General features: G+C 37.3%; 1 protein-coding gene across 1 annotated transcript in view; it reads right to left on the reverse strand.

The window, feature by feature from the left end:
• The window catches only part of VWA8 (von Willebrand factor A domain containing 8), a 190,008-nt gene that overhangs the window by 166,519 nt on the left and 9,185 nt on the right, over positions 1-14,304 (reverse strand). Inside the window, exons 2-4 of the mRNA XM_040541186.1 lie at positions 13,570-13,647; positions 3,050-3,180; positions 1,308-1,418 (exon numbers count right to left, since the gene is read on the reverse strand). Coding sequence (XP_040397120.1) covers positions 1,308-1,418; positions 3,050-3,180; positions 13,570-13,647 — 320 coding nt within the window. The remainder of the gene's footprint in view (positions 1-1,307; positions 1,419-3,049; positions 3,181-13,569; positions 13,648-14,304) is intronic.

Here is a 14,304-nt window from a genome sequence, read left to right on the forward strand (position 1 = left end):
GAGGAAAAATTTACTTGAACAATCCTGTAGTAAGCATGAGGATAGGACTGTCCGTAACAGCAGTTAGTCACGGAGCTCATATGAGTTACTGAGTTAACCCCCCAGTTTGCACAATGAACTCGTCCTCTGGTAAATGAGAAGTCATTTACAGCCCTAATTCACAGGACAGTACTTTAAATTATCTCATATTGTGCAACCCTCGTTATTTCCAGATAACCATGAACTAATTTGAAGTCCTGCAAGTAACTAAAAAAAGTTGTTATCCTTCAATCTGAGGATCATCCATCATTCATAGTCATTTTGTCATGGTTTCAAAAAAAATTAAAATACGGTGCTGAGAAAGATCTGTGATTTTTTTTTCTTTTTAGAAAGGGGGAAATATTTCTTAAACAGAAAATAAATCTTTTATGCTTTCTTTCCTCTTCTGCTCCCATCTTACTTCCCACCCACAAATCACTCATATGACGGTGATATCATTAGCCTCTATAGTACTAACAACTGAAAACTTCTTTAGATAACACATTTAAATTCACACTACATGAGAGAAACTGACTCGCTCTACCTATTTAGGCACGTAACTTGTATACAAATTTTCAGTATCTAGGAAAACAGACATTCTAAACAAAGTATATATTTTACCTGCATAATCAAAAGGGAGACATGACATTGATAAGAGACAGAAATAAAAGACATTTCTCTTTGACAAACAGAAATCTTATCTAACCTAAGTCACTCTGTGGTTGTACTAAATGAGCTGATGAGTAGGGGAAATACTGATAGCAGGAGTATTTAAATCATTATTTCAGTCTAGATCAGAAGTGAGCTTCTGAATCAAGTCTCTATTTACTGTGCTTGGGTTTCACAACACAGAGCAGTCTTAACATACATGAACTAGACTCTTTTCCAATTAAACTAGATCAAAAGATTTATTTTAGAAATACATCTGATGTGCTACAGGTGTTAGGCAAGAGATATACCAAGAGAAGAGCTTGTGAAACAACAGCCTAGCTTGCACAGAACAGGTCTCGGTGCTTGTTACTGAAGCACACTAAAAAACAGTCTCCCTAATTCAACCTAAATAAAAGAGTGCAGCCCTGTGGTACTGCTACAAGAGAGAGTAATCTTGGATTTTGGTAAAGATAACGTTTTCACTAATAAAAAGATCAAGAGCGTTATATGAGACTTCCTAACTACATCAGAAACATCAGTCATTTTGTAAACCATGTAATAAGTTCTCATCATTTAAACCGCTATTTCCTTCAAACTAGTTGTAAACAAAAATTCGGTGGTGCGCAACTGCAACTTGCCTGATCGAGATAAAAAGCACTACCATCTCGGATCTCTCGTCGCTGTTTGAGGTCTGTTTCTGTGGTGTCCCTTGACAGCGCAATATATTCAACCTCCCGTTTTGTTAGTTCCTATGGACAACATTCAGAGGTTATTACAAAAATAAAGCTATAACCGCAGTAAGTGAGCTATAACAATAGGCCTAATGGTATAATTGTACAAAAGAGCTCCAGGCAGCAGCACAGTGATCTGAAATAACTCTGAACAAAATCTAATATCTCTTATTTTTAAAATGTTTACAGTGTGTTCTACCTCAAACAAAATGGCATGAATTTCTGCTCAATAAAATTTATTTTCCCCAAACCTGTTCTAAAAATATAATAACCAGCTATATAGCTGTTCAACCGAACACCTATAAAGTCGTCTAAGCTAATTTTCTGGATGCTGAAAAACTATCAGCATCTGCAAATCATGAATAGAAATCAGAAGACTTCCATAAATCTCAAAAGCTTCAATTCTATTACTGCTCAGTAATACTTGTACTGTTACACGGTTGTGATTATTACCTGCACATACTTTGTCAATACACTGATGAACTATATTGTTCTCATCCCCTCTGCCTTTAGTATCACAACACGCAGTATACTTCTGTAAAATCATAGACTGTTTCAAAATGGTGAATCTTCAGATTATTTTTTTTATTATTATTTTGATTCAGTAGGAGCTATACTTAGGTTTTTCTACCTTAAAGCAAAAACAAACAAACAGAACACAACACACATTTATACCCAATGTTCCTGCTACTTCTGTATCTGGGATATCATGCATTCTGCTAGGAAACAGATTCATGATGAAATACCCTTAGCCCTTACCACTCAGCTAAAAGTATAAGAAACAGATCTCTCTTTAGAGGCAGCTTTTAATTATAGTTGTTAAAAAAAAAAAAAAAAGGCAAAAATATGAAAAAAACAGAACTATTTAATTTTCATTTTTTCTGTACCTGCTAGGTTACAAAGCCACCAATTCCTCTATGATGCAGGTAGGTACACTCTTTTTTTGTTGTTATGAGTAATATGAAAACAAAAAAAAGGGGGCACCTCCGTTTGTGATCCTTCTGCCCAACCAGAGTCTGGACAGAGCTTATGGCAGAAAAAGCCCTACCCACATCATCTTTTTGGACAGACAACCGCTCCTCTTACCGATCATTTAAGGGCACCAATGACTTAATGTGAAATCTTGCACATGGTGCTGCCATGGTTCATGCAGATGGATGTAGGCAAGCTCTTCCCACATTCCATGAGCGGATCATACACACGTCTTCTCTTCCTAATCACTCATGATAACTGTTCCCAAATGTTACTCAGAACACTCCTCTCCTAAATCTTTTCCTTCATTTCTTTTTTTATTCAACGAAGCAAAAACGATTTGTTGTCTGTAACAGCAGGCAGATATCTTAATCTAACATACATAATGCCTAGAACAAACTGTTTCTCCATTTGTGATAGCATATGGTAACACAGTTTTCCAACTATTTTTTTCCCCTGGAGTTTAGACAGAAAAACATGTATTAAAATGTCTGTACTTTCTATTCATCTAAAACAAACTGAACTCTGGAAAGCACGTTTATGGAAAAAGTTATTTACCTCCTAGAACTGTTTGCTGTTAGGACTTTCTAGGACTACGTTCCAGAGTTTGGCTAGTAGAAGAGTATCTAACTGACATTAATGACTATTTCTCCAAGAATTTAAACCAACATACATACCAGATACTGCATGGCAATAGATCGCCGGAGGGGCCCAGGAGGACCAATAAGGAAGACATCTTGGCCGAGAAGATCTTTCTGCATTATCCATCTTAAATGCTGTATTACAGACTGGGCCAAAGAATCTGTCACTTTGAAAGAGAAATAAAGATAAGAACATATTTAATTCCAAACGTGTTAGAGATACCTGGCCATTTATACATTTTTTTTGTTCCTATCTCCAAAACCAAAACAAAGACACAAATATGTGTCCCCCTAAAGCTAGATAACTGAAGAGCAGGGGATTCCAGGCACAGTTTGTATTAGTTTACATCAGTTTTATCAGTTTACATTTACTGCTTAGTTTACATCAAAGTTGATATACCTATCTTACCTACTGCCTCTCTCTCTGCGCAACTTCCTCCTTTAAAAAAGTAAAACAAAAAAGTTGTCGATCCTCATTTCACACTGAGCTCATCAATGCAAAGACTTGTCAGCTTCAGTTTTATATAATAAAGATAAGCTATTAATGATTTGTAAAAGACTCATCCAACCTATAACCCAATGCTTCTGTGAATTGTGAACTTTAAAAAAGTAAATACTATGCTTGCATCACACTGAATAGATTAATTTTCAGGATATATTTAACTTGCTACTTCCTTAAAAGACAACTGCACTCCTGCTTATATTACACGTCTCAGAAATGAGTAAAAAGCACTAACTAGCACGGGAGGAGAGCAAGAACACAAGCAAGCCAGGAGGGAGGTTTATTTATGCATGTGTGTATATGGTTGCTTTCAGAACAATCTGATAAGAGCAATGATAGGGTTTGAAGCTAGGGCTTCGAGGGTGGTGCCCGGGATGCTGTAGATGCATCTGAAGTACAGTAAGAAAGAAGCAGGAGAAGATGAAATCTTCAAATTAATAGTTGTTTATTTACCTTTTTTTCAATGTGGCTGCTGGTTGCAATTAGAAGCCAAATTTTTAAGAAACAAGCTTTGGTTCTACATTAACTTTCCTGAGGCAGGGGAAAGGGCAAAGTTAAAAGACAGCACGCAATAGTGCCCTTCAACTCACAAGGCTTCCAATTCACCTCTGTGTTTTTGTGAATCACAATCAAAATTAATTTTTATAAAACCACAGAAACAGTACAAGATTTTATGAGGTTTAAGTAAGATTCTTCAGCATAAGGATGACTAAGGAAAATTTTATCAAAAATTTTAAGTGAAGACGTTGATCTGTCACTCAGGAAAACCATCAGAAATCTTCTCCCACTTCCAATGAAATCTACCATATCCTTACCACCAATATGAACAGAAATAACACATACATAAATAAGCAATCTATGTGTTAGGATTATCAGATTAATTGTAAACAAACATCTCAGGTTGTTTTGTTTTTAAACAGCTGTCATTAGCATGCGCAGGATTATTGAATATATTGTTCTCTCCTATGTTGGTGTGTTAAAGTTGTATGAATGTAAGAGTATTTTCTCCTTCTCTGCTGCAACACTGTTTTTTCCCAGAGCTATGCACATCACATGCACCACAGGCCAAATGCAAATTGGTGCCTCACAGAGAACAACACGTTCCTTTGTTAGATTCTCAGAAAATTAACAAAGTTCTTATTACATATATATTTCTCACGAAATAAAGGCTAATGCAGCACACTAGAACAGCTCTGCCCAGATTTTGCTGCTTTAGAAGTATGGTAATTTGAAAAGCACCACACAAGTTAAGTGTTTTATTAAAGGTACCATTAAAATTGCAATCAGATCTCACTGAGAAGGCACATTCATTATTACTTCTACCTGTTGTATGAATACACTGTGTGTGCCTCTAGGGCATTTTTGTAACAGCTGTTAAAAAAAAAATGTTACATTACCTAAATTGGACAAATAAGCTTGCAAACCTTGCTGAAACACTGAATTCTTTCATGTCAAAAGTCATGCATTGAAAGCATTGACAGAGCATGACAACAAACGCCTCTGGTGTATTTCACATTAATATGTGTAGCTATCTTTTTTATTTTTAGGATGGCCTCAAGAAAAAACTCAGGTCAAGCTTAAAAGCGGCACCATAAATAGAAACAGGATTTAAGAACGTTCAGCAGCATCTGCAAGACAAACTGTCGTGTAAAAGAGAACATAAGCACACAGCACTCAAAACCTAAGTCTTAGGAACATGACCCCCCCCCCAAACATTAATGTATTTCAGTGCACTTATGTTCTCTTGGTTATATTTAAACAGTACAAATGTGCTCTGAAATATAAACATGCAAAATGCCACTTTAAAAAAAATCAATCATGATTTCCTAACCTTGCTTTTGGGGAAAAAGTCACAAAACACAGAATGCCTCACTGATAAAGTTACTAGAAAGTAGTTTCATTGCTTCTTCATTCAAATCATTCTTCACACGTACAGGTCACAGATGGATCAATTATAATACGTTTTTAATACGTTTCACACCCTCAGTACACTGCCCATTTGCAAACTCACTTAAAGGAAATCTGCTAGGAATAATGCCAAGAATTCAAAGAAAGCATTTCCTAAAGTGATCTTCCATGACAGCAGCTTCCACTTTTCAGTTCCTTCTACTCTAACGTGCAATATCTGTACATCTCTCCAGTGTATTAACCCTATTTCAGTTTTCCAGTTATTTCCTTCTAAAATCAGGAAAATATAAAATTTCCTTTGCACACACAGTCTATACTGCATAAACTATTTCCAAAGCACAGGACACTTTTCAAAAGAAACATCAGATGTACACGTGCAGTACCTTGTATGTTATTTCCGTATATTTAGACTACTTTTACTGTGGTATCTCCATTGCAAAGCTTTTATGTCTAATACAACTTGAAAAAAAACCCTTTCTGTTCAAGTACTCTATGTTAACTTTACTGCAAGAGGCACATAATCATTTTCTATGACATTTCGAAGACAAGGCAAATCAGCTGAAAAAAGCATCAGCATGTATATTACAGCAGTTTTTATTAATTATCCCATGAGTCAGATAACATCTAATGCAAACTGGGTTTGCACAAGCTGTTTAGTGGCACTCTGCTGATTTGCACTAGCTGAGTAGCTGGCCCTATACTCTTAATCTGCAGGGTGGTACGTAGGAAGCCTCTACAGCGTATTCTCAAAGACACCATCTGGCACATGCAGAAGAGTAGTCAGTGCTACAATTTGCTATTCCTGTGCACTGAGGATGGCCGGAGAAAGAAATGGCATTATACCACTGCTTCACGTGTGGTAAGAAAAACAACACCTAGAAGAATCTGCATAAATATTTTGTAAAGTGAGCAGTTATAGCGGAACTGAGAAACCCCCAAATAAAGAAAATGTTTTAGATAGATTTTGCAGGAAATGCAGCAGCTGCTGTTGTTGTTTGATCCACAAATCAGGTTTTGATAAAACCAAGACTGAAATGGCTATGCTAGCCTCGGAAATTTTCCAGTTCACTCATACTTGAATTCTTGGCATATGCTACACTCGCTGAAGCCATAAGATTTGCTGGAGATAGCAGACAGTATCTGCTGGCAAGTCGTTGTGTCCCACCTACAGAAGAAATCCCATAAATGACGGAAACACCTACCTCTTCCCACTGCTCAGATGCAGACATAAATAAACCAATTCCCAAGAATATCTATTCCAGATGTGATACAAAATACGTTAGAGCCCATGTCCCTGGATGACTCTGGTTTGGTGAATCACAAAATAGCCAACAGGCACTTAGAAGACACCAGTGTGTGTCATTTGAATAGAATAAAAAAAGAACACTGCATACCCAAACCTTTGCTATAGCACACATTCAGAGTTCGAGAACGGTTCTTCTTTTTCAGGAGATGCAAAAGTTCATGAGAGGAAAAAGATCTCCCTCTCTTCTGGTTCCTGAGGGGCTCCTTCAGTTTACACAGCCATTTGCAGCACATGCAGTGTAGGGGGGTGGCTACTCTAAAATATGGTTGAAGAAGCAGGGGACAAGGAGGGAGGTCTTTGTCTAAAAACATAAACATATTTTTAAGAGGGTAAATAGTCAGAAAAAAAAAAAAAGAGCTCTCCAAAGATGCATTTCACAACTTTTTCATGTTAGGGGGAACATGAAGGAAGAGTGTGCATTGCCCAGCACACTTAAGAAGCCAGGGTGGCTGAGCTGAAGAGAAAGGCACTCGTGTGGCCTGCTTTCAGCTGCTTTCATTTAGCACTTTACAAGGAAAACACTGCTGCTCTTCCAATTTTATGCTGATGCACTAAACCCAAGGAGTTTTCAAAGTCTCACAATGCGGTTGCATCACAGTCAGTTTTCATTGGAATACTATTTTTCCTCGTAAACTTTTCATGGAAACGGCCTTCATTCCAACAATTTTTGTTCTTGCGGTGGTAGAGAAACAGGTTGGGAGTCTTTTCAGGGGTTTAGAAAGGGCGAAGTTACCTCCCTGGATAACACTGTAAACCTACTTATCATTAATTCCTCTGAGCCAACTGCTTCACAGGAATGTGTAAGATCTACATAGGCAGATCATTCTCTCCATTTGAGTACAAATGAAAAGGGAGTATAAAGGAATCATGTAAAATCAAACATCTTTCTAGAAAGAACACCGAGTGGGATTCAGAAGACTAAGTTTCTCTTAGTGACATACAAATATGCACTACCTGAAAGGAAGGTGTGGGGAGTTGGGGGTTGGCCTCTTCTCACAGGTAACCAGTGATAGGACTAGAGGGAATGGCCTCAAGTTGCGCTGGGGAGGTTCAGGCTGGAAATGAGGAGACATTTCTTCTCTGAAAGAGCAGTCAGGCACTGGGACGGGTTGCCCAGGGAGGTGGTGGAGTCACCGTCCCTGGGGTTGTTCAAGGAAAGGTTGGATGTGGAGCTTAGGGACATGGTTTGGTGGGTGATACTGGTGGTAGGGGTATGGTTGGACCAGATGATCTTGGAGGTCTTTTCCAACCTTAATGGTTCTGTGGTTCTATAAACGAAACTGTTCTTAGCTGGATGTACAATTCGTTGGAAAATACACAGCCAGAGCAGTTATCTGTAGCTCAGTGTCCAGCTCGAGGGACATATTGTCTGCTTTTAAGCGCAGGAGCTCAAACCAGCACGTATACATTCAAGTCATTCTAGAAAAGACCTAGAAGAATGTCTAGAAATTTTAGAAGACAAGGGGAAGGTAAAGCTACTGGAATTCAGCCTAGAAAAGAAACGAATGAAAATCTCAACAATTGTTTTCCAATATGCAAGATGCAATCACAATGAAGAGAAAAAGTAATCTGTACATCATGGTTATGGTAGATAGAGGGAACCCCAATGAATTAGAAGTGTGTCCAAAAAGGTCTAAATGTGGTATCAAAACTCCCCCCCCCAAAAAAAAAAAAAAGAATCATTAATTATTGGAGCAAATTGTGCAGATTGCTTGGTTGGTTCTGGAATCTACATCGATAGCACACTGTAAGAATACAGAGGGTAAATAACTACCAGGAATGGTTCAGATGCAGCTGACCCTGCTCTGAGGCACAGGGACAGTCTGGACAACGTCCTGAGTTGCACCCAGACTCTTGCTGAAGGTTTCTATGCCCATGCGTCTCCCTCTGCCTCACTCTTGGTATACACGAAATAAGGATAATGATGTAAAACACGCAGAGCTTTACTGACAATAAAGCACTACCTTAAGATTCTTGGTTAGGTGCTAACAGGCAAGTAGCATATCAGTTGCAAGCCTACAAGAAAACTAAGTGCTGAAATAATCACCGTCTCTGACAAGAGACATCTTTCCTTATGCTAGGAAAGAAGAAAAGTAATGACAAAAATCTTTGTTAACATGAAATTACAGTCATCCTGCAATCCAACCTGTCTCGGTAATGTGTTGCATTCAGCAACTCCCAGATTTAAACTAAACAGAAAGGAGAAAGGCACATTCCAGCACAAAGCTGAGGCTCCTTCGAGCAAGAACTGAACACACACGCTTGTTCTCTGCTTCTGCGAACGGTGCATACCGTTCTGGGACAAGGACATGGAGGCATCTTACTGTTAAGGCAATACTGAGCTTTCAGATGAAGCATAAAAAAAAAAAAGTTGCTAACACCACTGATCCTACTACACAGAAATAGCCCTGATTTCCTCAACATTAAAACAATTCCCCTTAAACCATGTAATTCCATTTAGTACTCTTTTCTTCTTGTATTTCATTACTATATGCACAAACCTTCTGTTTAAATTCCTCATGTTAACAAGCCTCCCACATATCTCAACTGACTAAACTACCAAGATTTATCACTTGAGTGTGATGCACTGAACCCCCGACAGTATACATGCATTTCACTTTTGAGGGGAGGGTGCTCAGATGCATAACATATGGCATAAAACCACAATTTGTTTGAAACTAACCTTCCACAATTCAACACAGTTACCTGCAACAGGAATACAGCCAAATTCCCAAATACATTTGCACCTTCAGAGAGCAGAGCCCATGTGGCATTGCAACTGAATGCCACATTTCCTGCCCTAACGAGGATTCACTGTCATTGAACAAAGTGTACCGGAAGAGCTATGCTAGGAATTTTTTTGTCAAGATTAATAAACACGAAATATCAGGTACATTATCATTTTCATAAAAATTTCCAGAAACCATTAACAAAAGCAGTGCACCGAGATGAACTCAGCATTTAAAAAAAAATAAATAATTTGTATTCTCATAATTCGATTTTAGATCTAAACCACCATGGAAAGCCATACAAAGTTTCTCCAAAGTATAATTAAAGAAATTATCATGCTTTTCAGGCACGGTGAGATTTAAAAAATGTAGGTTTTATTTTTACTGATAAAAGAACAAGCAGAGCAAAAATAAGTGCCCGCTTTCTAGAATGTCAGACATAGTTACAACAGAAGCCCCATTAACAAAATTCCCTTGTGTATGACTCATTTTTACTTGTCACTTATAAAAAGAAATAAGAACAATTTAGATTTTATGTACCTTTAATTATTATCTTCCAAGAAAAAGACATTGGCCGACAATAGCAAAACAAATTAATGTTTTATATTAATGTACAAAATGGAGTACTTCATATTGAGGCTGTATGTGCGTAACATAAACCTAAAAATCAAGGACATGAAAATGGAAGGTAGCCAGCAGCACATATCCTATACATTTCTACAAAATGTAACAAAGTTCAAAAAAGGACTTAAAAAATCAGTTTAATTTGGTAAGACAAAGAATACAGTATTTTGGTATCAATTATGTGACAAAATGACAAAGCCAGAGTTTTGTAGGTAGTTAATACACTTACATTCCTTATTGTGTTACCATTTTATTTTATTTTTACAGATTCTTAAGGCTGTTTTTAAGCTTAGAATAATAATGCTGAGTATAGAATAAGTTATAACATCCCTAAAATTCGCTGTAAATTATAGATATGTACTTTCAACATTACTGAATTTTACCATAGTTGTTATCTGGCAGAATAACAAGAGCAGAAGCTTACCCTACACATATGATGAGCTAGATAGGAGTGTTATTTGCAGTACCAGTAAATGAACTCTAACTGCCTCAGTTCCCTTCTCTTAGTTCTTACTCCATTGCAAACATTACAAGGGCTAAGTGACTCCAGACATTTTCAGGGGAATTTCCCACTTAACCTGGATGGCCAAACTATACCTAGTCTTAGTATAAAGGAATTGAGGTAAGTATCTTGATCATTTTTAATTCAGTATTAGTTACTATAAAAACACTTAAAAGATTGGACATTTTAGTTTACAAATGAGCACAAATATGCAATTATATTATGTTCATTTGTTTTACACCAAGACATCCTGAATCTACAGCACAATCTTTCACAGGGCAAAACAAAGACTCACCTGAAAAACGTGCTCTGTAAGTAATGCTTATACTCTGTAAATGCCTCACAAAGAAGATATAATTTACATGGAGCCAACATAACTTAATTTCACTAAGGGAATAAAACTTTGTTCCACAGTAAATAAACATAAAACTTAAGAATTGTGGTATAAAAATTTCCTAAATAGAAACTGCATTAAAAAATGTACTGAAGTATTAGAAAATGATTTGATTTGATTTCATTTAGCTACTTTAATATTTAGATTTATAAGCAAAATTGTGTACCTTAAATAATCATACTATTACGTATGTGAATACTGATGAACAACAATATCTCAAGCATGACATAGGCTCCTTGCAGTTATGATTACTATACAAGAGAAGCAACTAATAATACATGTAATATTTGCTAAAGAATTTCACTTTTAGTTGTAGAAACAGATTTTAGCTAAAATCCCATAACTCTGTACAGTTCCATTTTAGTTAGTTCTCAACCACTTTTTCCTTCTTATAATCACTAACTAAAAAAATCTTATTATTTGGTTCTACCACGTTTTCACACTCTCTTACTTTTCCAGTCCAAAGAACTGAAAGAGATGCTGTTGTTGCCACACAGAGCTAACATTTATGTTCCAGGGAAGCATAGATTTACCAAAGCGTGTAATAAGGACTGCCAAGGTATGGAAAAGTGGAAGGCAGAGGCATTGTTAAAATTAACACATTTGGTACAGCACAGAAAATCAGAAAGCAAAACGACACAAAAGAAATGTAAATAAGTAAAATGGATCACAGTACTCATTCATCTAGACAACCAACGCACTTAGTTCATGATCAGGATGATAAAAAAAAGCATAGGAAATAGTGATTAAAAAAAATCCCTACAGTTTATTGCTTAAGAAGCTATGAAAAGTAATAACACAGAGCAGCACTTCTCACTGTTTGGTCACCTTCCCGTGGAGCTCACAAGGTACGGGAAGTATTAGTACAGTCTAAAACAGAAACCCTTTCTCCATGGGCTACCTTGTAAAAGCAAGGAGTGACACATGCCATAGGACATCTCTGGTACCTTACATCACCTGGCAGGAAGGTGTCACGGCCTTGTGCCTGTGGGAATTGGTGGGAAGAAGTCCCTGAGTCAGGTGCAGAGCTGTCTGGCAGGCCTCAAACTAGTCACTGACTGAACACAAATGAAATCTCTCTTTCGCTGTTCCTGCTACACTTCTCGAAAGACAAACAGGTCAATACATGTTTATTATTTATGCATCTGAAGTTTATCCTAAATGCAAAGAAGTTGCAGAAAGATTCTACGCTTCAGAAGGAAGGACTGCATTTCGCAGAGGAGAGTTAAGGAACTAGCTGAAACACGGCGATAGTAACACAGGCCTACTAACCCATGGTTATTACAAAACAGGGAATGTCTGATGAACTTTGGCACTATTGCCTAAGAATGCAACAGTATAAATCTCCACGTAGCAGCTCCTGCCTCTTCTGTCCCTGTGCCAGGAGCACTCACTGCACACCTGTACTGCCCCAAAACACAACAAAAAGAACTACCCACCTTCCCATCCAAAATACAAAACACACGCACACACAAAAAATCACCCTGCAATTTTCTTGGTGTCCTCCTCAAAATGTCATAGAATGAATTTAGACATGTTGGAAAGCAAATTCACTTGAAGTGAACAACTACACTCAGATGCCATCTTGCAGGCCCAGTAAGAACAGGGACTGGGATTTCTCAGCATGTGGCCATCTCTAAGCATAGTGTAAGACCTATGTACCCGTTTAGAACAGTATGTGTGCTTGGGTTTGATCTGAAAATTTATCTGGGTGGAATAACCAGTGGCTTTTGTTTGTTTATTTGTTGTTTGATTTTATTTTAGACATCCAGCACCCCGTATGTGAAATAGTAAACGACCATTTTGGATCCACAGTTAAGAGCTGGCCCGTACTGCGCTAGGAAATGCCACAACCAAAGCCTGACTCATTCACTGATCCACGGTACAAAAAGGAAAAGCTCAGAAGCATGTAGTCTCAACAAACAAAGAGGAGGAAATACAGGTGGCTATGAACAGTTGGTATTTTTTAATAAGGTACCAAAACATAATGTGAATCAATTTTAAGTATACATAGGCACATTGTTAATTTGCATAGTTAGCAGTGACTTTGGTTAAGTATTTGATTGTACTTTTTTACTGTGTGATTGTACTTTTAACTGACTTCTCATTAACTTGACGGATTTTGAAGATCTGTACATTTGCATACAACAATAATATGAAAATCTGGAAATACTAAATATCACAGTAGAAAAATCTCATACACATCTCATATAGCAGAAAACTCCTAAAAATATAATCATGTTGCAACTGAATAATAATCTTAAACTGCCACAGTTTTATGATCAATTTGAGATTACTGTAGTATTTTTAGAAGTAAATGATGGATGAGAAAATATGTAAGCATACATGAGTCCTTTTACCATCGCACTGACTAACGTGACAACTTACAGTCAAAGGTAAGGGATTCCTATATAGCCTGCTGAAGCAGAGGTATGGTTAAGAACTCAGTAAAGATAGCCTTCCCCAACGTGCATGCTTTTTCAAAACACATTTCTTAGATAATTTCAGTAAAGTCAGTGGAGTGGTTAGAGGATGTAAAAGTTGTTAAAACAAAGCCTCGATACCAATTCACATGAAAAACAGATTCTTACTGTAGTTCTGTGGAACAAGTTCTGGGTTCTTCGGTGTTTTGAGTTTAAAGGATACATCTCCAATAGTGACAGCATCACCTAAAAAAAAAAAAAAAGAGAGAAGAAAAGTATTTCAGTTCCTAGAAACTCGCAAAGTGTAAAATATGTTTATATTAAGTTTACATCATAAACCTGCTATTGTAAGGCTGACTATGTGTCCACAGAGCAGCATCTGAAGTGTTTGAGAACTAATGAGGCTCAGCTGCTTTTTGGTAGATCAGGTACTGGTAATATTTACATTCAATTAATGTTCCTTAACTTTTCCCTTCCATTGTTATAACCATAACTTACTGTGTTGGGAGCTATGGAAGTTCAAACTCGCCATAGAACCCTCTTCCAGATACCATTGCTGACTTCTTTAAATGAAATCCTTGCCTGGCTGCAGAAATAGCAGTGAGAAACACTTTTAGGGATGATAATTTTCTTGAGTATTCAGGCAGCCTGAAATGGTGTCTCTTGGAGGTACAAAATGATATATTCATACCAATGGGTCCTTCCTGCACTCTCTGACTACGCAGCAGTAGAATTTGGCACCTTTTCAAGGTTTGAGAGGTCTTGAGCATTTCTTGCTCTGGATTTCACTAACACTAAGCACCTGCCATTTTGTTTACCGGCCACTTACTAGGACCTGCCTGTCTTATCTGTCTTTCTGCACTGGCAGGCTTGAATTAAATTGCAAGGCATGCCCTGTGTACT

This window comes from Cygnus olor, chromosome 1 (assembly GCF_009769625.2).
Source record: "Cygnus olor isolate bCygOlo1 chromosome 1, bCygOlo1.pri.v2, whole genome shotgun sequence".
In the NCBI taxonomy this organism is placed as follows: Eukaryota; Metazoa; Chordata; class Aves; order Anseriformes; family Anatidae; genus Cygnus; species Cygnus olor.